At 41.7% G+C, this 27939-nt stretch overlaps 1 protein-coding gene across 2 annotated transcripts; it reads left to right on the top strand.

Annotated features, from left to right (window-relative positions):
- Nucleotides 1-25: 25 nt before the first annotated feature.
- Nucleotides 26-27435, top strand: serinc4 (serine incorporator 4). Of its 2 annotated transcripts, none has more exons than XM_086107437.1 (11): nt 26-249; nt 12331-12498; nt 13451-13629; nt 16412-16491; nt 16683-16776; nt 17588-17799; nt 19631-19726; nt 21956-22082; nt 22213-22325; nt 22579-22732; nt 24737-27435. In XM_086107437.1, the coding sequence occupies exons 1-11, from the start codon at nt 223-225 to the stop codon at nt 24942-24944; spliced, it is 1458 nt and encodes a 485-aa protein (XP_085963563.1). In that variant the 5' UTR covers nt 26-222; the 3' UTR covers nt 24945-27435. The 2 variants fall into 2 exon arrangements, with proteins under 2 accessions (XP_085963563.1, XP_085963561.1); XM_086107435.1 differs by lacking the exon at nt 26-249 and adding an exon at nt 6886-7318.
- Nucleotides 27436-27939: the final 504 nt, after the last annotated feature.

Raw genomic sequence — 27939 nt, 5'->3', positions numbered from 1 at the left:
AAAGAATAAAACGGCTTCCGAGGAAGACTAAAAATCCTGTCGGTGCCATTGGGATTCAGTACTTCATCCTTGAGGAAATGTATGTATCTGTTTACAACTGGAAGGATGGAAATATGGCCAGCGAAACGATGCCTTGATCACACCAACCTTTTTATTCTTCTTTATGAGTGACTAAAACTGTGGATTTTGGAGGGTCGGCTCACGTCAGGCATCAGAGACGCAATGTCAGGTCACGTCATACGAGCACAGGTAAGATTTGTTTTGTGGTCTTCGTAGAAGGTGTGGATGGAAAGATTAAGCTCAGTGGGACTGAACAATTATGAGAATAACCTTTATGTATTATTTAGTTGGTGTTTTGCCCTGTGAAGACCGGTTGATCATTGCTCAATATGCCGTGTTTGCAATCTTGCACCAAAAAATTTGTTGTTTTCCTAACCCACTCACCAGGAACACAAATTAGGGTTAAATCCTGGTCAGGGGGGACCAGGGAAAATGTGGCTTGGTTTAGGAAGGGCAGCTGGTGATGCAAGTGACGTGCTCTGGCAACACCTGACAGGGGTCCTGTTAAAAAAAATTGCATTATTTAAAAAAAAAAAGTAACCCATTTATTTGTAGCTTTAACTCATTAGTATGGGTACTTTTTTTTATCCCTTGTTGGATCAAAATCTTGACCCAATGTAATTGATCAAATCCTCAAACAAATGCGGTGGGTATAAATAACCAGGCATCGACTCTGTCCCTTTTTGACCCAGCGCTGGGTTAGCGATTTCACCCTGTTTGACCTAGCAGTTTTAAGAGTGTAACGTCCTCAAATACACCACAGTTACGAATGTCTATTCATATGAAATGTTCTAGTTACGAAACGTCTCAACAGGAAAATATTGCCTCTTGTTACTTAATTTCATAATACGAAAGGTAAAAATACAGGATGGCCTGCTCCTCGCAGCTCTGAGTTTTCTGAACGCAACATACCTATAGATGCTCTGCTATTGGCTATTACCGAGCATCATCCTGGCATTCCACTGGCTAAGAGGGACTGCTACCAAATGTGTCATTTTGGGGAGATCGATAGATGTGTGTCTATGCAGCGTTCTTGTCATTCGCCCCGTAGGATATGAGGTGTTAAGATAGTTTTACGTAAATGTGAATGACGCAGAAAAGTGTTCACCAGTCGGGTGATCGCTCGCTATGCTGATGTTTGCTTGGACATTTTCGAAGGATTGTTAAAAGCCGACAAAAGCGAACGTCCTTGGATCAGTTCTTTTCAAAACGCCAGGCAAAAAACACTTCGGAGGGAGAACACGGACTAAAGAGGGCAAAAACGACAAGGACACAGTTAAAAGTTAAATGACCATCATTTTTATTCTTTACTCTGTTCGGTGTGTTTTTTTTTAAAACATTATGCACAATTCTCATTCATTGTGCAATAATCTAATTGTAACATGTATTTGTTACATCCATCCATCCATTCTTTTTTCCGAACCGCTGAATCCTCACTAGGGTTGCGGGGAGTGCTGGAGCCTATCCCAGCCGTCTTCGGGCAGTAAGCAGGGGACACCCTGAACCGGTTGCCAGCCAATCGCAGGGCACACAGAGACGAACAACCATGCGCGCTCACACTCATATTTTGATGTATTTTTATGCTTCAGGAAACATTTATGTCTGAATTTGGGGGGGGGGGGGCGACGAATTAGGGCATTTACATGGAAAACACATCTCTTCTTGCAAAATTTTCTAGTTTACAAATTTCTTCCAGAACCGATGAATTTCATAAGTAGAGGCACCTCTGTATACATACAGTGGATTGCTGTAACTGGTCACAAGAAATAGTAAAATAAGAAAATTGCTGTAATACACCCCTATTTGCTCTGTGTTACAACAGAGACACCATTGACTGACTGATGCACCCATATGTGCGAAACTAAAATGGGTATACCGTAGTTGCAGTCCAGTTATTTTGTTGTTCAGTAGCAACATTATACAAGCTTACCTTGAATATAAACAACCCCATTGAACAGATACAATGTCACAAACATGAAACATTGCTCTTTCCTTGATGAATACCCATTCTCTCATCAGTGTGATTTCTTTGCACTACGTCATGTCACTCCGATACAGTAAACGGATTATATTTCTATGTCAAACCACCTGTTTACAGCTCTCAGCTCGAATGATACAGTTACAATGAGCAGAAACCGTGTCAATGGGACTAATACTAGTTATATTCTGATGACAAATGGTTGATGAATGGATTGTTTCTCTGGCCAAAGCTTGGATTTGAGCCAATGGTTATTGTCGAGTTCTATTGAAACCATAGATTGAACAATGATTTGCTGCCTCTAATTTGCTTTTGTTTGTCCTCACTGGCACTTCCCCCTTTCCCACAAGGCAGAAGAAGCAATTATCGGACAGTGAAAGGGGCCCCCAGGAATGCTGAAGCATGAGTGGGTGATTGGATTTTTCGGAATAACATTTAGTTGTCACTGGGACAAAATAATTTACAACCGTTCTTGGTGGAGTGAGCCACCCTGTTCCGTAGATATTAGGTGAAGTACTGAACGGGGTCCGATAGTTTGTTTCAAATAAATAATGTAGTAAATAGAGTAAAACTACAATAATTTAACATCCTTGTCATAGCTAGCTAGCTAATTGCTGTAGATGACGATTTATTTTCATACATTCACATTCATTCTCATGGAATCTGGATCTGTAGCCTACGTTGGATCAGAGGTTCTTCCTATTCTGCATGAAATATTACACCTAGACCGCAGATTAATTATCCTGATTCTGTTATTAACATAGTTCATATAAAAAAGGGGGAAAAGAACGTATGTTTTTTACATTTCTTTTCATGCACTTGTTTGGCGAACCCACTGATAATTCAATAACAAGGTAATTGCTTAAAAATGAATTAATGGATGTTCTTGATGTCCTCGTGGACGTGCCATTTCCTTCTCAGCAGCCAGTTTGGTGGAAGGATGTAAGACTTTTCACCTTCTGTGTTTGCTAGTCTAATCTTCTTAGCTGAGTGTGGCCTCTCTTTTGTTCCGCAGTTCCCGGAAAGTAAATGTTGGCATGGATTCTGTACCCTTGCTTAATACCACTTAAAGCAATTGGTTTTTGAACAGCCATATGAGTGTTCACTTCCTTTGCGACACTGAATGTGTCAATCTAGACATTTATTATGGTACATACACGATGATTTCCACGACTCATTTTCAAGTCAACGAGTATCAAAGCCCATCAAGGATGAAATTAAGAAACAACATAAATCATTCGCAGAGGTTTCAAATCCAGGCCCAGAGAGTAAAAACTCTGCCACAGTTTGGCTTTAGTCATAGATGCTTCTACTCAACTGACAGGTAAACGAGTTCCATGAGCTGGTCGTTCATTTGCCTGAAAAATAAACTGTAATGTAACAGTGGGACTAATTTCAAATGATTATCAGTTATATTGCCCGGGACATGACCAGTTGGGTTTTGTGCCACAAACACAACCACTCATGGTGGAGTGAGCCATCACATTTGAACTCTGCCTCCACGAGTTAAAATGCTGTTAATATATTTACGGATACTCTTTTTTTTTCCCCCTTCCACACTTTGGGCTCCGCTTAGGCAAGTAGCCAACACAGCGCACCCTTGCCAGCAAGAGCCAACAAGCAATGCAGTGACCTGTGAGATCCAGCCTACTGTCAATCATAAACCGGTCTGTTGGCTGAAACGGTCCGAACACGAACCAAGTGGAGTGTGGATCCCAAAAATGCAGACTCGGATAAACTGCGTTACAAAAACGGATTTATTTATAGAAAAACAAAGTACCGACAAATGATAAACAGAAAGCGCTGGCAACAACAAGCCAAGAAAAACAGATATGAACAGAGAAAGCACTTGCAAACTGCAAGGCAAATTTGACAACCGAAAGTACTCAAAACGAAATGGCAACAATCCAAACACACGAAACTTAAAGTAGTCCAAAATGACTTGAGAACCAAAATACATACTAAACAAGAATCTAGCGAAACAAGAGCGACTGTAAACATGTGCAAGAGGTCTATAAAAAATCACTTGAGCATAAACAGCGAACAAGGGCAATAATCCGACAAAAGGCAAAGCAGCCAGGAAGTCCTTAAATATTTGCCTGGGCTTGATTGGAACAAAACAGAGGTGCACCGCTGAAGAGGCACGCCCTCCACTCCACCTGGTGCTAAAACAAACAAACAAAGAAAATACATAGACAGAGCAAAACCATGACACGAGCAAGATGACAAAAGGTAGCCAGCAAAAGCCTCCATAGTTGCAAAGCTCAGGAGGTCATCATGATAACGCCAATGAACCAGCAGCATATGGAGGGGTTGAGGGCTGGCCCACTGGCATGAGACAGGGACAACTGCTAAAAAACAACCTGATTTCAGCAAGAGGTGTGTACAGTTTGCTATAATAATTTATTTAATTGCTTGGGACAGTTTGACGAAAGCATGTTTGCCGCTTATCTGTGACCAGGGACATGCAGTGCGTGGCTATGGGTTTCACTTGATGGAAAAGGTGCCCTTTTGCCCCCAAGATTATTATTATTATTATTATAAATAATAAAAAATATTATTATTGTTACTCTTTTATTTAGCATGTTTTTGATTGTGTGATAGTCTGTCAGTGGCCTTGTAACAGTACAGTCAACCCCCACATACTTGCCGTTTGGCACCCACAGACTAACATATTTTTGTTTTCAAAATTTGTTTCAATAGTTTTTTGGAGGGAGTTTGTAAAAAAAAAAGTTTTAAAAATGTCAGTGCTTTTCAATGGGTGTCATTTATATATATTGATGCAGCTCACAGCTGTTTGAAACAACACTCTTGTCTTCTTTGAGCCTTCATTGAGTGTAACATAGTTTAGCAACAGAGCGCTGTCTGCAATGGTGAAGGTTATCCTCACTGAAAGGAGGACTAAACGACAGGATTATCCAGACGCTCTGCCCTGCACACTAACCCAAATCTAATCTGACTCTCTCTTCTTGCACTCAGCGCTTTTAAACGGCGAGCAGACACACTGTTTCATTTCACATCACAGAAAGCAACTTGACACGTAGTTGACTTATTTTCACACTTTTAAAAAAGTGTGATCATTGGGATGCTCTCTTGAAACTTTTTATTACTGTCAGCACGGTTTGTGCCAAACAAAACCTACAGTACTAAGACTAAAGTAGGCTATTCATTAAATGGGATAAGATTTTTTTAAAAAGTGCCTTTATATATTAACTTATAAATCCATGAACAATGACAAGTGTGGTCTGTGTGTACACAGCAGTACACAACAACACTGTATGGAAGTGTTAATACAGTCATAATGGTCAATCACCTTAAAGCTAAATGCCATAAAATTTTCAACTTCTGACTTCAATCACACTGTTTTCAAAAGCGAAAAGAGCACACTGGTCAGCAACAAATTATAATCAGAGATGGAGACTTTATGTGTCCCTAACTGTATGTTTGATGCTGATTTTAAAAAATGCCTTTACTTTTTTCCCCGAGCACATCAAGTTTTGAGATCTTTTCATTTTTTGTTTTTAAGTTTGACCAATAAAACTTGCACAATATGGATTCTACCATGTGTTGTAATTTATAGCTGTGGCATTTCAGAAAAACAAAACAAAAATACATTCATGTCATGTGCTCAAGAAAACAACGAGGACAGATTCAGAATCAGTCATTTAAAAAAAAAAATCTGAAAATTCGTTAACATTTATTGACCGGTGTAATCAACAAGTCATTATCGAGTAGGGTCCCATATAGTCATTGGCCTATTTCGCAAATAATTTGATGAATCTGTAGCTTCATTGTTCATTTCATGAAGACAGATCTCTGCTTCCCGTGTTTGTTTGTGAGTGGTAATGCACATGATAACTAGTGGGATTATGGGTGCGTCCTCTTCATCTGAACGACATTGCACCGTGCACTACTCTGACAGTGGCTGAGTCCAAATTCACAGACTGGGTCCCCAAAAGGCCACACTTTCGGTCACATGAAGCCTGCTCCGGTGCGGTTCAACTACACGTGGTGTCCAAATTCTAATCAAGCCTGTCCAAACTTGCCACGCTTTAATACAGAAGTTGTATAAGGAGACGTCTTTCAAGGTATCGAAGTGTCTTTTTAGAATTTGAAAACCAGCACCTGCCGTCGAGTTGCGCCAGAAGTGACATCATGTGGCCGAAAATGTGGCCTTCAGAGGACGCAGCCTGTCAATTTGGACACAGGGCATATGTGTGTTCGGAGAGGCAGAATGTGCTCCGCCGCCATTAATTTCCGAATACAGCCTATTGTCGAAACCAATCACCTACTTCCAGTTGTGCTACTTGACACTCTGACGCAGTCTGTACCCAGTCTGAGTGCCTGTTGCGTGCAATGGCACTTGATTTTTGGTACACTCTGAATTTCCAAACTGCAAATTGGAACAGCGCATCGAGTTTCTGAACAATCGAAGGGAACCAGTGCATGCTCTGAGTGTATTTCTGAATGCGTGCTCAGACCTGTGTGGCGAACTCACAAAGGTTGGAGGCTGCCAGTCGTTACCATTTTAAAATGAAGTAGGGTCATTTCATTTAGAAAAAAAGTGAAGTATTTCCAATCCCCATGTTCCGTTCGGCTGCCAGAGGGAGGCAAGGTGGGGGGAAGGGAAGCGAGGGACAGATGGGATTGACACATGGTCCCGGTCAGCTTCCCGTTCTCACCCCCTCCCGCTCAGATTCTATCTAATCTGACCGGGTAGAATCGGGTGAGAGAATGGGGGAGGGCTCTGGCCATTCGCCTCCACCTCTCTCTCTTTTCTGGCAGCACCCAACAGAGCCTCAGAGCCAAAGCACGCAGGATGTGGGGGGGGGGGGGGAAAGGGGACTTCTTCCTCAGTGAGGCTGTCCTGAGGGAGCTGATGTGATCTGAAGTGGCACTCATGCTGAGGTTTTCACTTGCGGAGAATGCAGCCCAACGAGCGTTATTGCTAATCCATCACAAGGAGAGCGCAGGCACAACCTGCTGCAGGACTCAGCTGCACATTCTCTTTCTTTCTTTTTTTCTTTTTTAAATGTATTGATTTTTGATTATGATTTCCTATCAAGAGCTTCGGCCTGTTGTAAAGTCTGGCTTTTTTAAGGATGTGACAGTGCGAACTTTGGAGACACTCTGAAGAAAATCGTTTCGGGGTGGAAATTCATGGCCAAATGCAGAGTCGTAGTGGGTGACCAAAAACAATTCAGTGGCACAATGTCCGCCAACCAGGGCATGAACCGTCGCAGTGTCTACAATTACTTCCTCAACATGGTGGCCTATCAGGTGAGAGCTGGCGAGAAGCAGCAAATGCTGGGAGTGAATAAAGCTGGAGTTTGATCAAATGCAGTCACGGTTTTGGATGAACTTTTTAAATGATTTACATGGTTTTATCCAAGAACTGTAATAATTTCAAATCAAAATACGAAACCGGTACCATTATTGTACGTCATTTTTACTGTATATTTTTACAATCATGTAAAGCACTAAAAGTAGCGTTGGTGGTGACAATATTTGATTGGAATAATTACAAATGCTTCATGTCATAACTATTAAACATAGACGGATGCATTTTTCTACATTGAACTAGGCATCTAGATTCAAACCCAGATCCTCTTGTGAGGCAAACACGCTCACCTCATGTTCAACTGGAGCCCCCTTTGAGCAACTCATTTGTCCAGATTTGTTGTAGATTTTCATTATCAAACCATGATGGGTTCATTTTAGGTGGTTCAATCAACAACGTCTTCCTGGGGCTTGTTACATTGCAAGACTCAAAACTCAAATTCATCTTTTTATAACCCATTTTTTAGGGTTTCAATATTGATTTAATTGTTGTGTTGACTATCATAAGCTCATTATTGTGATAAGAAAAATGTAAATATTTCAGCAGGTTGAAGCCAATTGTTAACAATTAGGGCCCTGTTTTGGTCGACAAGGGCCTGTGCGCTCGGCGTAAAAACAGGCACAATTTCAGGTTCGTGCCATGGGAAGTGTGGTCAACCGTGTTTGGGACCGTGATCTGCCTCACTGGGCGTTTCGGTGCACAGCCCCCGACGCATCTGGCAACTTGGTGACAGGAAGTAGACTGCACTTGGTGTAAAAAGGGGCTCATGTTCATTTTTATGCGGTGAAAAATCATTCTTTGTGAATTTAGTAGACCGCACTGCAGGTTTGTTGTGTGTTTATTTTCTTTCAATAGAAAAACAACACTCGTCAAGTTTACGAATGGGTGTCCAGTAGAATGCTTTAAGTAGCTGCTGCATTATCATATCTCATTAGGGTTCTCAAAAATAAAACCCCGTTTTTATGGTTTCCTAGGTTTTATATCAATATATTGGTTAAAAATTGAGAAGTTCATGGCAAAATTCACAACAGTAAAACGGTCATGACATTAAGAAAGAGAAGTTCAAATGATTTCCATCCATCCATTTTCTGATCTGCTTTATCCTCGCAAGGGTCGTGGGGCGTGCTGGTGCCGATCCCAGCTGTCTTCGGGCAGTAGTGCGGGTGACACCCTGAACCGGTTGCCAGCCAATCACAGGGCGCAACCATCCATGCTCACACTCACACATAAAGACAATTTGGAGTGTTCAATCAGCCCGCCATGCATGTTTTGGGAATGTGGGAAGAAACCGGAGTACCCGGAGAAAACCCACGCATGAACGGGAAGAACATGCAAACTCCACAAAGGAAGCTGGGATTGAACCCGGTACCTCTGCACTGTGAGGTTGACACGCTAACCACTGTACCGCCCTCATTTGAACCATTTTAAATCATGCAATGTTGTTGTTTTTAATTCTATATATTTATTTAAGAATTGGAATTGAGAACCATTAGGAACCGGAATCGGAGTGTTTTTCTACTTCCGCAATGTCGAGCCTGATTACCTCACAGTAATACCGTTTGTTGGGCTTTGATATGATTTTCTGATGAAGGATGGGAACCTCACATTTCATCCGACTGGGAGAGCTCGCTGCTTCAGAGAAAACCAAAAATCACCATCTTGTCTGAGTTACCAAACACTGCGTGTTCAAGTTGATATTTATACTGATATCGTACTTATACTGGTAGACAATTGCGCACCACCATCCACACAACACCACCACCAAATCATGTTGAACCACGAATTTAACATGCTAAAAATGTCCTAATACGTTGTAACTGATTAAAATGGTACAATGGTGCTAGTCAGCTGGTCATCTTTCCCAACTCCTTTTCAAAGCTCTTCGAGACTTGAGCGAAGGAACATATCAAATAATGGGCTAACTAAACAATTCCTTTGAAGAATATTCATCTGTACTTAACTTACTTTAGTGGCTGGTTCAGTTTTGTGTACCAAAACTTTACAGCGAGCAATAAAAATAAATAAATAAATAAATAGCCTTACCTAAGGGCATCTAATTTAATTATTTTCACTTGGTATTGTCTAAAAACATCAATCTTCAGGCGACAGCTAGCAGAGTAAGGGAAGAGTCAAAGCTCTCAGACAGTGGCACACTTCTCAGACAGTGGAGCGATAAAGAATGTTAATTGATTTGTTCCCAAGCTATTTTCAACATTTTAAAATGGTTGAAAACGCTTGACAGACCGATAGTCTTGTACGTTTTCACAGATAAAATATTTCACATAAGTGAAAAAGTAAATGGCTCCCTCTTACCATGTCACTTGTGTTATCTTATTCTCCAGTTAATCTTGGACATTTTTACCTTCTGGACTACACAACTTTGAAAGAAGTTCTTTCTGTCTTGATATGCTGCCCTGACAATTTTCCAAAATGTTTTTGATTGCACAGCTCCAAATCAATTGCTTGTTTGATTTTTGCTTGGCAAAATACAAAGGAACACCAACTGGTCATTTGAAAAACTTTGCATCCCCCAAAATGTTTTTCCATCTAAAATCCTAGAATGATGACCTACCTTTACCTACCCACATGTCGACCACGATCCAGTAATTTTTACACCAGTACTCAATCTGAACGCTATTTTCATCCATTCCCCTTTGTGATCAGGTAATGGATAATCGTCTCTGCCTTATCCATTAGATTATGACACGTGATGTGTGTATCTGGACACATTGCGCGAACATGCCTTTATTGATCATGCACTGTTGTCTGGGCGACACACTTGTCTGAGGTTGGTGTTGATGCTAGTTTGAGTTTAACTTTTTATATTGCTAACTAAAATACATTGTCATGTAAACATTATTGTGTAGTGGCATAATATAATACTACTAGAGTAATTTAAAAGCTTATATCTATCTATCGTTTTGATCTGAATATTGGGAAAGTTTGAAACTGGAGTGACGCCCAATCAATCCCAGAACTGACATACAGACGCGGACAGCCATTTCCACTCAGATTCATATGAAGGGCAATTTGGAGTTTTCAGTAACCTGACCATACGGTACACCCTTTTGGATTGTCGGAGGAAATACAGTACTAGGAGAACAAGCACACAATCACATGGAGAAGATCCAAACTGCATCCATTTTCTGATCCACTTTATCGCTCACAAGGGTCGCGGGCGTGCTGGAGTCCATCACAGCTGTCTTCGGGCAACAGGTGCGGTGCACCCTGAACTGGTTGCCAGCCAATCGCAGGATACACATCGGCGAACAACCATCCGCAATCACACTCACACCTCGGGACAATTTAGAGCACTGGTGTCAAAGTCGAGGCCCGGGGGCCAGATCTGTCCCGCCACATCATTTTATGTGGCCCGCGAAAGCAAATCAAACATGTCAATTTCCATGATGCTTGCTAAAGTCTGAACCAAAATTTTAAATTGTCATATGTAATCGACAATAGCAGTCATTATTCTTGACTTCTGATTTTAAAAGTAGTTATCCATCCATTTGTTGTGCGCTGTGTATGTAATATGTGGAGGTGATTAAACATTTATAATGGTTATAATTCCCAAGATTCATAACGGCCCTCCTAGTCAAACTGTAATGACAATGTGGCCCGCGACAAAAATGAGTTTGACACCCCTGATTTAGAGTGTTCCATTAACCTGCCACGCATGTTTTTGGAATGTGTGAGGAAACCGGAGTACCCGGAGAAAACCCACACATGCACGGGGAGAACATGCAAACTCCACACAGGAAGGCCAGGACCTGTAATCAAACCCATGACACCAGTCAACCACCGTGCCTCCAACGTACAAACGCCAATTAGAAAAGTCTCTTGCTCAAAGGCAAGGTTGTGGAAATTGTTCTGACCTTTAAGAATTGATATCCTCCATTTAATCTTCACAATGGCCAGGATGTACTGTGCAGGAAACCGCATTCATGTAATGAATGCACAAGGCTGATTCATTAAATTACAAAGACTCCACACAAATGACATGCACATGAAGAAAAATAATATATGGCAAGTGTCTTCTTGACCTATCTTGAATTTTCTTGGTAACACGCACATATTAGCAGCTTGGCATTCAATCAAATTAATTTGTCCTTTCCCTGAGCTGTCACTTTATCATGTTGGAAGCGTATGTCCTAATAATCCAAGGATCGGAGTTGTCTGGGGCTTTATTTCCCTGGCAGGGTAAATCACAGATAACAGGTCAGTTGTTTGGGACAAGGCAAAGTATGGCTCAGATCCTTCTATGAAGCTGACCAAAAATTGTTAAACTCGACGCAGGAACAATTAATAAAGGCCACACCCATATAGAAGCAGCCAAGTCACAATAAATAAAATTATCAATCAAACTCAACTGATCTGAGGTGAGGGCAAGGGAGGAAGTTGGCAGCCTCTCTGAGCTAGAGGATGGCACACCGCGGCCGCATAAGTCGGCATGAGGGACCAATTACGAATCCATGGGGTAGCCGTGCGATTGACTCGGGGCCACTAGTTCCTACTCGGAGTGTCCATAACCAATGAGTCCTACAACGGCCCGTACGTAAAGCAATTACAGTGGGCACGGCCGGGCTTTTACTCACATGACTTCTGTCTCAGAAGATCACAAGTCATCTGGTGTGCCAGAATTAATTGGTGGGAGGCCAATGATGGCCCGCGGGCCACTTGTTGACCATTTTGCCCTACCGTGCTTCTGCCTCAATGCCATGGTGGAAAAGTTCCAAACCAAAATACACTTCCTGCATGTGACGTCATTACTCATTTGGGACATATATAAGAGTAACCTATACAGTAAGTGTACAGGCATCAGGCAGCAAACGAATGATTCCTTGGAATGTAATTATTGGGAACCCTCTCTTTAAAAAGAATTGGTTTCAGATGTCCATTTTGTTATTCAAGCATATTGATTGAGTATTTGTGTGTGTTCCCTCCTCGCCAGATCTGCTGCTGCTGTGGGCCTGCTCCCTGCTCTCTCTGCTGTGCCTTCTGTCCTCCAGTCAAGTCGTCCACCAGCACTCGGGTCATGTACACCATCTTCCACGTCATGAGCTGCGCTGTTTCCTGCCTCATGCTGTCGCGCACCGTCTCTGAACTCGTCAGGGAAAATGTGAGTACCGGATGCGACCTTTCTGTGTTCTTCATCAATTTGGCCCTTAAGTTTGCACGCGAGTGATACTCCGTCAACTATCATAGCCTTCACTATGCTTGATTGTTTTACAAGTTTGTAAATGATTCGCATTTCTTATCAATGGGAAATGATTTGCAGATCGCAAGAAGTGCAGCGTTGCACTTTTTATATACACAATGCATTTGGGAATCATGCATAATTGAGTGATCGCTAATACAAGACCAGTAATAAAAATTCTGCCGCTTCTTACAAAACAATAATGTTCAAACAGTGTAGTTACTGTAGATGAGTTATTTTTGTTGTTATTATTGACAATGTGTTTATTTTTAATAACTACAAATTACAATTGCATAAAATTGCTCTATTTCTAATATTTTGAAGATCTTATTAGCTACATAAATTTGATTCCTCCTTGTCAGCCAAATTTGATTTTTATAATCTCTGCACAGCTATTGTTCTCGTAAAATTGCACAGGTCAACCAAACCCCCCCCCCCCTTTTTTTCACAAGTATAACCTCCTCACTAGCAACTGATCTCATAAAGTAGCAAGAGAGACAGAGTAAGAGTCCATAGCTTTCAACACTATCACCATATTAAGTCTGACACTTTTATAAGTCACTCGACAAGGCTTGTAAATGAGATACAAGGACATTTTGAATGACGTATTGTTGGACTAGGCCTGAAAAGAAAGCCTTTTGCGGAATCGCTACTTGTTTTGTTTCCACACCAACGTCAGCCTCAAGAGGAATGAGGGCAAGAAACAGAAGATGGAACGGAATACTAATTGCAGTTAAGCCTTTGAGCAACAACTTTGCAAGGTTTTTATGTTTTATTCAGTGCGGCCTGTATTTGTATTGGCCTCCGCTGCATGCAAGACTGGAAATGTGCTTATGTGGAGAGGGATGTACAGTACTGTTTTTCTTTGTTTCAGGTGCCTTTCTTCAACGTGGTATGTGATCAGGCACATGGTGGGGGGCATTGTGAGATGCTTGTAGGCTACTCAGCCGTCTACAGAGTCTGCTTTGGCACGTCCTGTTTCTACCTAATGATGGCCATCTTCCTTGTTGACGTCAAGTCTAGTCAGGACTTCAGAGCACTCATACACAATGGGTCAGTGCTGCTGTTCATTTCATCTTTGGTTCTTCAAATATGACTACTTAAAATCTTAAAAGAAATAGAAATATGAGTGATGGGAAAATGAAGTTTTAATACTGCTTCATGAACCAGTTGTAACATTTTTTTGACTCCTTGAGATCGCACCGTTGGTTTTAAATAAAGGAGTTTATGAAATGGCAAGTCAGTGTACGTTCAGCACAATGTTGAACAGAGAGTGCCATTTTGAGGAGTCAAAAAAAAAATGCAACAACTAGTTCATGAAGCAAATTTGAAGCCTCATTTGCTCCATTATGAGGGAATACTGTAAATATTCATGTTGTTAACATAATGGGACTCTTTCTAAACTTTTGAGTGACCATGTCAAAGTGTTCAATCTTTCAGAACATTATGTACAATTTGTTGTCTCTATCAAGGAACTAAACAGCAAAAGTCAAAGCAACTGCTTGATTCTTGAATCAACCAAACCGTTTCCTGGTTCAGTTAAAATTGGTCAGCAGTCCTCTTCATCATGCTAGCCCCATTTTGACATTTCGAGACCCAACAAGTGATCAACACAACTTCGCCATTGCGAGGCTTGACACACAGAGAAGTGGCCACAGTGCCACAGAATGTCAACAGCAGGTTGCGAGAGTGAGACAGAGAAACTGGAAGAGTCAAAGAAAGGCATTGAAGTGAACATCCGTAGAAATGTATCTGTCGCTTCATGGCGCAAACATCGCTGCAAAACAGAGGGCTTGACGTGCAAATCGTAATTAACAAAACAAAGCAAAACAAAACACTTTCAATATAATAATGTAATTAGATATGGGCAATGATTTTTCCAGTAAACTAGTACATTTGGAGTTGAGGAAGTTTGTAGTCTTGTTGCTGTCAACCCGTCTTGAATTTTAACAACAGTTGATGTTAGAATGTGGTCTTGTTTTCTGTGCCTTTCCTCTGAAACCACCCTCTTGACCTCGACTCATTCACTGTAACACAGGTCTGAAACTCAAGGCACTCAAGGCACTACATCATTTTAGGTAGCATGTGTGTCAACTTACATTATCAAATGTGGAATGAAATGTCAAATTATCATGTATAGTAAATAATTTTGAGATTCAGGAATATTTTTATTACCTTGTTTGCAGTCACTTCAACAACAATTGAACAAACAACAAACTGATTTCAAAACTAGTAATCGATCAATTTGTTGTGTACAAGTAATGAAACAATGTGATGATTCAACATTTTTTTCGGTTTCACTGTCGTAACGGCCCTCCGAAGGAAGACATAACTCCAAAGAGGCCCGCGACTAAAATGAGTTTGACACCCCTGTCGTAAAAGGTTTTCTTGACTACTTCTATAAGGGGAAAGTGTTTGTACGTCCTGCTCACCTGACCTCCAGCTGGTCTATTTTAAACTCTCTGTTGTCAGACTCTCTGCACCCGCCTGGTCGATTAGAGCTGTGACGTGCTTCGGATTAGGTTTTGACATGCTGGGTTGCGGACCATCTCTGAGGTTAATCTGCTCAGCGTAGTCTTATCTGGGCCATGATGAAAGATTTCAGGTTCTTTGGCAAAGGTTATGGAGCACATGGTGGTCTACTGGGGGGAATGACCTAGTGCCCTGATGGTAACTTTTCAACAGGACAAAAAAAGTGTCATGCGGAGGTTGCAGTTAAAGGCGGTAGTGTTTTCATTTGCAAACCTTTTCATGAGAATGAAGGTTCAATACAATACAATACAATACAATATACATCTTTATTTATAATCTGTAATTATGTGATACAGTACTGTACCAGAAATGCTGCATTAATATCAAATAATTCATTCATAGAATGTGGTTGCTTAGCAACTCCTCATATCCATATCTGATAAATGTTTTTTGTTGAAAACAAGTAGTTGATTCAGTTGCAAATTTGCTATGCATCAAGAAAAAAAAAGACGATCTACAAATATGTATTTAGGGGTTGGTTTCCTAATATTAGTGTCCTTACTTATTTAAGTTTTTTTTGTTTATTTCGAATAAAGTTTATAATGAGGCCATAAACCGCTTATAAATCATTAGTAAACTTTAATACAGTATTTTATTTCTACATAATGACGTTTGTATAAATGTAGAGTCAGTCTTAGGCCATGATTGTCTAGTTTATTGATAATCTGTTCTGTTTAATTGATCATAAAGCATCCTTGAGTTCTTAAACATTTATAGCTGGCAACATTCAGTCTTAAAAATACGATCAATACACAACAACAAATTCGTAAAACTGCACTAATATTATAATCACCACTCACTAACGCAAAAGTAGCAGGGGGGTGTTCGTGTTTCGCGATCATGACGAATTATTAACTCTTATACAGTGTTAAAATAATAACGTCAGTAACAGAGACAACACTATTTTATGATGTACTCACAGGTCTGGTTCTTTGTAACGTTAACAATTTAACAACATAAAATTGAACAATGTGTAATTATGTAAAATGTAAATAAGTCTGCATATTCCGGACATGCAGCATCATTCAGCAAGACATTTACAACAAAATCATTCAGCCCGTATCCGACCGAGCGGCGAACGTTTACAAGTGTTAGGAAATATCTGTTGATTTTTCGTCAACGATCGCCAACAGTTTTGACGTTAGCAAACAGTTTTAGTTGTTGCAACAAAATTTCGGCAATGTTCAAAATTTCGTTGCGACAACAAAAACCTTGTGTAAGTCACATACTATACTGAGGATTAAACATTTTTGTTCTTAATTTTACTCTGTAACCTAACCATTTTCTTTACTCTATCACCCAGTTTCTGGTTTCTGAAACTTATTACCTTGCTTGGGATGTGCGCTGCTGCCTTCTTCATCCCAACGGAGTCATTCCTCCATGGTGAGAACGAAACGTACTGTACCTCTTTTTGAAAACCACTAGAGAGCAGCAAAGGATAGCCGTAGTCGTAAATGACTGCATCATGTATTGAGCTACAATGTACGGATGTGATGTGGCACCAGCTTCCATGACCTTGTCGAAAAAGTCACACGGATGATTTGGACTTTTCTCTTTTTCCCCTGATACTCAAGCTTGGCATTACGTTGGTGTGGTGGGAGGATTTGCCTTCATCCTCATCCAACTTATTCTCATCACAGCTTTTGCACACACCTGGAACAAAAACTGGTGAGTGTGGGGTACATTGTGAAAGTTTGGGCTGTGAATGAACAACCGCACTACTCCAGAATACAAGGATTTCTTTTTTAACGTTATATGTGTTTCTGCGTAGCAACTCAGTATTCTTCGACTCTATGTGTTCTAGTTAATAGCAAATTAACATTAACACTCACATTCACACACATGTGCATTTTAGACTCTTCAAGGCTCCTTATTGTCAAATAAATAGACTTCAATTCTCAATGTGTCTTGTTTATTCAAACTTCAATCATCCAACCTACCAAACATCAAACAAGAGTCAATAGCAAGAGCAGAATATATTTTTTGGACATTGGCAGATCAAACCTGGCATGTTTTACAGTCGTGCAACTTACGTACTCAGCTCTTGCTCATCACACAAGTGCAGGTTGCTCACAAATGTGGCACCATTTAAAACATTAATAAACAGGCTTTGTTAAATCTGCATTGTCATGGCGTAGTCGCGACAACAGCTAAGAGGAATGATTAATTCAGGACTCTTTCAAAAGGCAAATCCTCAAACAGGAACAATTTCCCCATTCAAATGACTGTAAGTCATTAAAAAGACACCGTACACCACTCGGGACAGTAATGTTAGAGATAATGCATGCTCAAAAGTAATCTGTCAATCTGGCGTATCCATAGCAATGATAGGGACTATTTTCACTAGAAGTGAAATAATAACACGTACACAACCCCCATTAAAAATAAATAAATAGAAATTTTAAAAATCGCGCGGTTCTTTCTTTGATGTTCATGTGAAGCCATTTTTTATCTCAACTGTACTCTGTCCTGCTTTTAGGCTTACTGGAGCAGCAGAAAATAAACGGTGGTATTTGGCGGTGATGTGTGCCACCCTTTTCTTTTACACTATCGCCACGATGGCCTTCACCTTCATGTATAAATACTACACACACCCCATCGCCTGCCAATTCAACAAGGCCCTGCTGTGGATCAACTTGGGACTCTGCTGCCTCATGTCCTTCATTGCTGTCACACCATGCGTAAAACAGAGTGAGTCCATCAAGTGCACTTGTACGTCTGTCATCAACCATAGTTGCTAAATAACACTTTGGCCATCTCCAGTTATGCAAGCATGACCCCCCTCCCCTCACACACACACACTGGAGCTACTGCTGCAGCAGATAATAATAATTAGAAGTAGGCTCATGTTATCTGTTTCTTCCTTGAAAAACACAGCGGGCCTGTTGTGCCCGAACATGTTAGATTTAAACATCAGCTGCCAAGAAACATTCTTCTTCAATAGTCTGCCTTTTGCCATTCTGGGGCATTTCTTCTTAATAATTAACCTCATCACAAAGTCTGTTAAACAATTGGGCATAAAACATTTGCTTTGCTTTTATGTGGTTTAATTGCATTGCAGCTAGTTTTTTATATATATATATATATAATTCAGGATATATATATATATATATATATATATATATATATATAAAACTATTATATATAAAAAACTATTATATTTATTATGGCGGCCCGGTAGTCCAGTGGTTAGCACGTCGGCTTCACAGTACAGAGGTACCGGGTTCGATTCCAGCTCCGGCCTCCCTGTGTGGAGTTTGCATGTTCTCCCCGGGCCTGCGTGGGTTTTCTCCGGGTGCTCCGGTTTCCTCCCACATTCCAAAAACATGCATGGCAGGCTGATTGGACGCTCTAAATTGTCCCTAGGTGTGAGTGTGAGTGTGGGCGTGGATGGTTGTTCGTCTCTGTGTGCCCTGTGATTGGCTGGCAACTGATGCAGGGTGTCCCCCGCCTACTGCCCGAAGACGGCTGGGATAGGCTCCAGCACCCCCCGCGACCCTAGTGAGGATCAAGCGTTTCGGAAAATGGATGGATGGATGGATGGATATACTGCCGTCTTCGGGCAGTAGGCGGGGGACACCCTGAATCAGTTGCCAGCCAATCGCAGGGCACACAGAGACGAACAACCATCCACGCCCACACTCACACCTAGGGACAATTTAGAGCGTCCAATCAACCTGCCATGCATGTTTTTGGAATGTGGGAGGAAACCGGAGCACCCGGAGAAAACCCACGCAGGCCCGGGGAGAACATGCAAACTCCACACAGGGAGGCCGGAGCTGGTATTGAACCCGGTACCTCTGCACTGTGAAGCCGACGTGCTAACCACTGGACTACCGGGCCGCCACTATATATATATATATATATATATATATAGTATATATATATAGAAAACTATTATATTTATTATTTATTTTTTTTATTTTTGCTGTTGTGGCCGGTTGGTCCAGTGGTTAGCACGTTGACCTCAGAGTGCAGAGGTCGTGGGTTTGATCCCGGCTCCGGCCTTCCTGCGTGGAGTTTGCATGTTGTCCCCGTGCCTGCGAGGGTTTTCTCCGGGTACTCTGGTTTCCTCCCACATTCCAAAAACATGCGTGGCAGATCAACGGAACACTCCAAATTGTACCGAGGTGTGAGTGTGAGTGAGGATGGTTGTTCGTCTCTGTGTGCCCTGCGATTGGCTGGCAACCGGTTCAGGGTGTCCCCCGCTTACTGCCCGGAGACAGCTGGGATAGGCTTCAGCACCCCCTGCGGATTGGAAAATGGATGGATGGACATTATTGTTGTGAAAACCTGATGCACGAGAGATAAAAGAAATACAAATTCAGAATCACCACAAAAATAATCTAGAAAAGTTGACTAAATATCTAATTTAAAAATTTATGAAAAATGTTTGACCAGAGTAATTTAAGTTTGTGCCTATTTTTATGAGGTTAAGACACGCACATTTTAGATTTACTGTTAATGATTTTTCTTGTTTATATGTGCTGTAATTCTGACCGTGTGCTCAATGTCATTGCAGAGCAACCCCGATCGGGACTCCTTCAGGCCTCCATCATAAGCTGTTATGTCATGTATCTCACTTTTTCTGCATTGTCTAGTCGCCCTCCTGAAAAAGGTGAGCTCAGTTGAACTGAAGCAGAGAAAAATAATCATTTTCATTCCTCCCAAAAAATCACAACTACATGCACAGTCACAAACTTTGTCTTCAGCTTTAAACCCATTACATTCAGTTTTGAATGTGCCATACACGCACGCGCGCACACACACACACACACACACGCACGCACGCACGCACACACACACACACACACACACACACACACACACACACACACTCTGGGCAGCAATTAATAGTTCTGGTGCCTTGCTCAAGGACACCACAGCCTTGAAGTGGTTTATTGCAGTATTCAGAGTTGGGTGGGTGGCAGCACCTGTGGATAACACACACATGTAATAATGATGGGGGTATTATGAAGATATTTTTAAAACGATAATGATTATCATTCCTTCAATGAATTGATTCCTACAATGCACCCCAGTGTCAGATTTATGAATGAAATCCATGTGCACCACACACATCCGCGGAGCGCTGAATCTGTCATCCTGCATCGTCATTAAAGACACCAAAAATCGCATTAGACCACTTGCGCTGCAAAATAAACCAGCTTTTTGAGAAGTCTAAAACCTAGTCTACTTTTTGTGTCCAGATTTGCAGATGCTATGGGGGACGAGGCAGAAAACCCCACTGAGGTGTAGCATGCCTACCAAATTCACAAACACACTGAATCAGTCCATTGCCCCGGCATGAAAATGACGAAGTGCCCTTTTTTACGCTGAACGCAGACTATTTTCTGATAACAAATTATCGGATGACTCAGGGGGGGAGGCAAGTCGTGCTGAAACGCCCAAATGTGCGTGCAACACGGCCCCAAAGATGCTCAACTACACTTGCACTGGCACGAAAATGAACTTACACCCGTTTTTACGCCGGACGCACACACTGCAAAGATTCAAGTCAAATTTATTGATACATGTACAGCCTTTAATCACAAACAGTTTCAAAGAGCTTCAAAAGGGTTCCCTCTTTGCCGATATTGGACTGTCTGTTTGTCCTTCTCCAAACTGCTCCCTGAAAGTTTGAAGCACAGAGTGGCTCAAAAAATCAGCGGAGAATTAAATTTGAGATGTTTTTGTTTATGTGTTAAGTGTCAACACATGCCAACTTTTACATTCTACTTGGCAGTCATTCTCCTTGTGATTCTCTCCTAGTATGTCGTCAAGGGAAGAACACACTCGGCATCCATTCAACTGGTGACTCTTGGTCACTCCATGTATTTGAGATTTTAGCAGAACCTCTTGTCAGAGGCCCTTTTTCCAAAGTGGCATGCACATAGGTGTTCGCAAGTGCGCGTGCGCGCACACACACACACACACACACACACATGCACACACGTGCACAAATAATCTGAGATGAGATGTGCTCTGACATGCACGCTGGGCTGGTGGCCTGTGGCGAGAGCAGACTGACGGATATTTGTTTCGCATTCCACTTGAATCCATTGACAACATAATAACACAGGCACAAAACTCATTACATGCTGTATAAAATCTGCAATTAGTCGGCCTCGTGCAGGTGAGGAAAGCTCCGCTTCAACACAGGATTGTGGTGGAGAAAAAAAAATACCTCTTACTTTTGATTACAACATTTAGCCTCACTCTCAGGGTCCAAAAACTTCATGATCTTTTTGAGAGCCACATGTGTATGTGTGTGTGTGTGTGTGTGTACTTCTCTGGCTGTACTGTATATGAGTTAACCAAATTGGTCCATTAGTGTTATTGATCTCAGGACCTCATATATATATATATATATATATATATACAGTATATAGTTTTACAGATCCCCAATAGAAAGAAGTAACCACAATGTGCAAACATATTTTGGAAGCCATCTGGATCCCTGACATGCACGCATGCACAACTAAGACACACACAAAGCGCCCCTGCCACAAAAACAAACACTGTGCTCGAATGCATATGAGGTGCAACGGAAAAGACAATTCAGAAAGTAAGACATTCTCTCCCTGTCCTGACAACTGGATGTCAAAGTTTGTGATGGGGAGAGGGGGGTGCGTAGAGGTCAAATTTTGTGCAATGCATGTAAAAATATTGGATTAACAGTCGAAGAGTGTCAAGTGGTACAACATGAGCGTTTAACAACAACAGTGAAACATCCAATTCTTCACGTGTTTCTTTAAATGTGACTCTAAAAAGTGACCAAAAGACATGTCTACCTTTAAGAGACAGCACACTAAATGCATACGGTCTGTGTTCCACTCCATTTCAGTTGTGTACCAGGGCATGAACATGACAGTATGTTACCCCAAAGTGGGGCAAGACGGGATCCAGAATGAGGGCAATGCCGTGGCCGTCATCGGAGCTGCAATCATGTACTGCTGTGTTCTGTTTGCATGGTAAGGACGCAAATCATGCAACACAACCTTAGCACGAAATCACGCGACGTTGCACAATTAGGTACAGTGTAGCATTTCTTTCGGAAGCCATGTTGTGGGAAATGAATGAATGCTTTCTATGTTTCCTCAGCAACGAAGCATCCTACCTTGCAGAGGTATTCGGGCCATTCTGGATGATTAAAGTATACCGTTATGAGTTCCAGAAAGCCACCTGCTGTTTCTGCTGCCCCGAAGAGGAGGAAGGTTAGTACTGGGGCAGGAATCGTGCATTCACCAAGGCCACTTTTCACTTGACAGAAATCATGTCGAGGAGCTTTGTGGGAAGGTGATGTTGCGCTCTTGGCAAAATATGAAATCCATCATGCTATTTATGGAGAACAGATTGTCGAAAGTGTCAGTTTGCAAAGTATTGATCAAGCTTTTCTATTTTGCCGATGTCTGCTTTTGTGACTTGATTCATCATGTCCTCTTTTGCTTCTTTTCAATCATTTTTCAGTGGAGGAAGAGTTTGTGATTGATGATGACACTAAGGGCTGCCAGAAGGTTATTCATAACGAGACGCAGAGGGTGGCCTACAGCTACTTTTTCTTCCATTTTGTCTTCTTCTTGGCCTCGCTTTATGTCATGATGACCCTCACCAACTGGTTCAGGTTAGTCAATGACAACTTTGCTTTGCTGGTCAACATTCCCATACTGTAAAGCAGGGGTGGCCAACACTTTTTTTGCCCAAAGATCGACTTTTGAAGCGACCAACCTCCCACACACACACACACACACACATACACACACACACACGTGGGTGCCCAACCATGCACTCGCGCACATATGCACACACGCCATGATGAGCAACCGCTGGAACGGCCCAAACATGAACGAAAGCTAAAGACACAAACACACAAACCTTCCCCCCCCCCCCCCCCCCCCCCCCCCCCCATTTCCTCCTCCTACACCTTGCGGTCAACTTGGAACCAGTCCGCTGGCCCCCCCGGTCGATTGCGGTGGACTTGTTGGGCACCCCTGCCTTCAAAACAGAGGTATTTCGCTGACTGTCTTAGCGCTTAGCCCCGTTGCTTGCGCATGAGCGGTGATTCAGTCATCTGATTGGTTGCCTTCTATGTCAATCAAGTAATGGGATTGATGATAGGCAGACGTAGTGTGTTCTGTGTATTGAATGACATTGCCATCGCTGAGGTGTTTTCGACGCTTGTTGTGTGAAAGCCCGGGAGCCGCATCGAACCTACCAAAGGCTCGCGAGCCGCGGGTTGGCCACCACTGCTGTAAAGTGTTGACTTAAGCCTCCCGCGCAGTGCCTCAAATGGGCCCTTTGCACGTAATGTCTGGCGTTGCTGAAATACGGCTCGGCCTTTTCCACAGTTTGCGAAAATTTCAAATGCATCTTTCCAGGACTTGCGCAAACTAACCATCACAGACATACTGTACATTTTAAGTCCTTCCCAGCAAGCAAGAAGCATCTTATGACAGAAGGGCTTTCAATGTTTACCTCTTCTTACAGCCACCGAAATAAAGGTAGAAGTCAACATGCTTTCCGAATGATGTTGTGGTTATATTAGAATATCGGCTCAATAAGTTTAAGCAGTGGCCGGTGGTGAGTTTTAGACTGGGGCCTTCAGTGGTTTTTTAGTGATCCAATCCACTGCTTAACTCATTCACTCCCAAAGACGTTTTTAAATGTCTTTTTAGACTTGGTCCAGAATTGGCTGGTACTGAATGAGTTTTAATAACGCTGTAAAATCACAATATGTACCCCGCGCAAAAAAACAAAAAAACATTTATAACAATGGCTACATTCACACTGCAGAGCGTGTTATTAAATGTTCCTACAAACTCCTTTTCAGATTCACTGATGATTATCTGTATAGTCTCTCCTCCAAGCACTCGAACCCACATGTATCGTTATAAAAGAGGCCAAAGTGTGGCATTTTAGAGCATTTCGCGTATTTCGGGATAGAACCTAAAGAAAAGGAAAAAAAATACAGATACCTATATCTCCAATACATCACCTCAAGAATTCTGTCTGCAGTACAATATTGTACTTGACAATCATTTTTTTATCAATATGAAAACTTTAAGTAGCATCGTACTCACCAGAGATACTAATGCAGAAGCTCCGACCTGTCTATGTAGGCTAACTTGTTCACTCATCCATAACTGCTCCAAATTGAAAAGAAGGCACTCTGGAAAGCATTGTTGGTTGAAATAGCCTCATATCTTTTCTTGAAAAATCCACCTTGAAAGGGAATTTTCAATCGTGGTCCAATATCGCCCTCTATCGTAAATTAAGCTTGGACCGCACATTGAGTTGAACCAATCAGAAGCGATAGTAGCTGAACCAGAGAGAGGACGGAGAAAAAAAAAAAACGAACCCATGGAGGATCGTCAGACACATGCAATGAAATGAAGGCTCAGGACTGTTTGAAATACGATAATTATGAAAGTCGTAATATTGAAAGTCGGAAATGTACGTTTGTGTTCCTGAAAGTATTTGTGGCTGCCTTGAAGGCCCTGATGAAACGCCACTGGTATATACATATATTCATTAGCAAGGGTAAACCGTATTATCCGTATTGTGTCCCCTGTTTTGCCATACGAAAAGCAGAATGTGATTTCTGAGCTGAGTGCGTTGCCTCCTCCAGCTATGAGTCGGCAGTGCTGGAGACCACCTTCACCCACGGGAGCTGGTCTACATTCTGGGTGAAGATGTCATCGTGCTGGGCCTGTGTGATCCTCTACCTCTGGCTGCTGCTGGCCCCCTTGTGCAGCTGCCAAAATCATTCCAGACCTCGCCGATCCCGCATCAAACGACGATTGCCGTCCTCCCGTCATGTCACGGTCAGCGTCTGACTTACAGTCCGGAGGATGGGAGGTCACGTGACTCCATTTCCCTTCAGGGATGCACCGTTGAGGTGTCAAGGATGGCGGTCGCTTGGTTCACTGAGTCAAAGATTCACATCGCTGTGAGACGGTCTATTCAATGGGCCCATATGACTTGATGATATCGCTTGATATCACGAAGTTAATCAAGACTTGACTGTATAAATTGCCAAAGTGAACCGAAGAGCTGAACTGTCAAACTGTATGTTGATAAAAAAATACAGTGACTAAAGTGCACGTGTTTTATCACTTAAAGAGAACTTCTACATCATTGTAGAAAACGCAACAGAAGGCGTGGCCACTGTGAAATTACCTGTCCTCTTTTATCCTTTTTAAAAAGACAGTTTTATTGCATTTTTGCTTTGATCCAGAAGTTAGCATTGTAGGTCTGGTCCTGGCTGATGTCGGGGAGAACATGGTATTACACTTTTCTTTTTCTTAAAGAACTGGACATAATATTTTGCATACAATATTTTATACACTTCACATGTTCTCAAACGGTCAATGCTTTGACGCAATGGGCCCTATTTTCGTACACAGGGGCATGTGCGTTCGGCATGAAAAATGGCGCATGTCGATTTTCGAGACGGCACAAGTCCGGTTTACAGTGTTTGGCAATTTGGCAGACAGCGTTGTACCTGACTGTGCATTGTGGTGGACCGAAAGCATTTGCTATTACACACCCCCTGACACTTTGGTGACAAAAAGTAGACTAGAATTTAGACCAACTAAAAGCAGGTCTAAGTTGTGGTGCAGGTGGCGGAGTGTGATTTGGGTGGATTTGATCGTAGTGTGGGCAGAAATCTGGGCATGTGTGCCGGATTTCATCGTATTTCTTTTAGAAATATGACAACAACATGCATTGAACTATCTGAACCCTTGTCGAAATCAATGAATTGAACAAATTATGACAATTATCATATTTAAAATATTTTTGAAAGCACCCCTCTGACTGCGGCACAACTATGGGCCCTGGAGGGTTGACACACATGGACTTGCCATTGGGGGTAGAGGCAGTGCCCACTCCAGAGCGGTCACCTTTACATCAACCACAAGTGGAGATCTTGCAGTTCCTTTGAAATGTACTTTGCACACACAGATCTCCTGCATCTACCATTTTGAATGTGCACCTCTCTGCACTGAATTTAAAGGGAATGAGCTGAGACGCTTCAGTTGGATGGCAAATAATGGGTGGGCTAATCGCATATAAAAAAAAATATATACTGTATATATATATATATACCTGTATATATACACTGTATGCTAGTAACACTCATGTTTCACTGAGTGTTCAGTGAAATGCATGTTCACAGTGTGTCACATTTACATTCAGAGTTAAGTGATGACAGAGGCTCTTTAAAGGGGTAGTCAAGTCAAACGTTTTCTTTAGGATTTATATCCAAACATGGTATTAATAATTGCGTTTGTAGAATATAAATTAAGCAGCAACATCCACCCGTTTTTAGCCATTTCAGGGGGCGGCCATTTTGACACTTGATGTCGACTGAAAAAGACATCACAGTTGCTCAAGGTTCAGTTATTGAGCAATCACGTATTTTTTGAGTTTGGTCATGTGACATTTTGCAAGCCGACTTGTGATTGGTTGTTACCTGACCTCGACAATTTGTTTTGCATTACAAATAGGATTCTCAACCTGAATGCATCGTTTCAAGTATTACTAAAAGACAAGGCAGCTAAGAAGGAAGCATGCGGGGAAATATGAATAAATATGCAATGAAGAAGACTGTTACTAGTGCATGTAAATTCTGTATAGATTGCTCTCATGTCCTGTGAATGACTGCTGATCAGTTCACCCTTCCCGACTTCCCTGTGACTCAGAACAGGATAACTGAAATAAGAAAATGGATGGATATTCCTCATTCAGATTCCAATGTGCTTTTTGTTTACATTCGATTTGTGCATTTGCTACCCTGATGACACACACGCAAGCCAGCAGTGCTTAATGAAAATACGTCCAGAAAGGATAGACGCTTTCTGCCTCTTGCCTTGAGAAAGAAGTAGTCTCTGATTATGACAAAAACAATGAAACTTTGTTGTTCCATTTGTGACACTTTTGGAAGAAATCTGCTCAGTTTCTGTGTGTTTGGGCAATGCGGGACTGCAGTACTTCTGTAAGCTCATAAATGGTCAAGTTTGAATGCAGCAGTATGCTTTATTTTCCTAGTGAATTCTTATGAGAGCAAAATTGCTGTCAGTGAAAGGGAAGTGTATTTCCGACCCTGAACGGATATTTCCTGGTGAGGTTGATTGGTGTTACACATGTCACACTGCTACTGAAGGGAGCCCCAATCTGCCTGTGATGACTTGCTTACAGTTGATGAACAGCAGTGGTTTGGTTTCAGTATTCGTACGTAGTCCAGTAACAAGAATCCACTGGTTTAAATTTGATGCTATTTTTCTTCTCCTTCCTTTTTTAAATACAATGTTTTCTCTCAAATCACGCTCGTGTTCTGTCTTCTTTTTTTGTGTCTGTGATGAACAGCAGTCGTCAAAGGCTGTTTTTCAATAAAATCATCAATCTGAATTCTGAGACGAGCGCTCAATGTTTAAATGGCAGAAAGCTAACAACTGTTTCCCCACAAGTAATTTGTATTACATCGAATAAAAAGATCATCACTCAGTGTTTTGATTTTAAAAAAAGAAAACCAAGGTTCAATGCAGTACAGTCTTAAGACCTTCAGCCTACATTACAGCTTGGAATAATTTTACACGCCTAGTTGGTTTGAAGTAGGACATAGCGCCAAGACTTTACAAAATTAATTCTTTTCAAATAATCAGCTAAATTAACCCTGCACCAATATTGATAACCTTGAACCTGATAAGCTCTCCACTGCAGTAACCGCTGTTCCAGAAAGGGTTAACTTCATTTCAAACCTCAACTCAGGAATTGTTGTCAGTCAATGGGGGCAGTGAAAGCCATTGGCTAACCGATGGGGAAAATTGG

The sequence above is a fragment of the Hippocampus guttulatus genome, chromosome 3 (genome assembly GCF_054856545.1).
Source record: "Hippocampus guttulatus isolate MCC_2025c chromosome 3, RoL_Hgut_1.0, whole genome shotgun sequence".
Classification (NCBI taxonomy): Eukaryota; Metazoa; Chordata; class Actinopteri; order Syngnathiformes; family Syngnathidae; genus Hippocampus; species Hippocampus guttulatus.
This window is presented reverse-complemented; position numbering and strand designations above follow the sequence as displayed.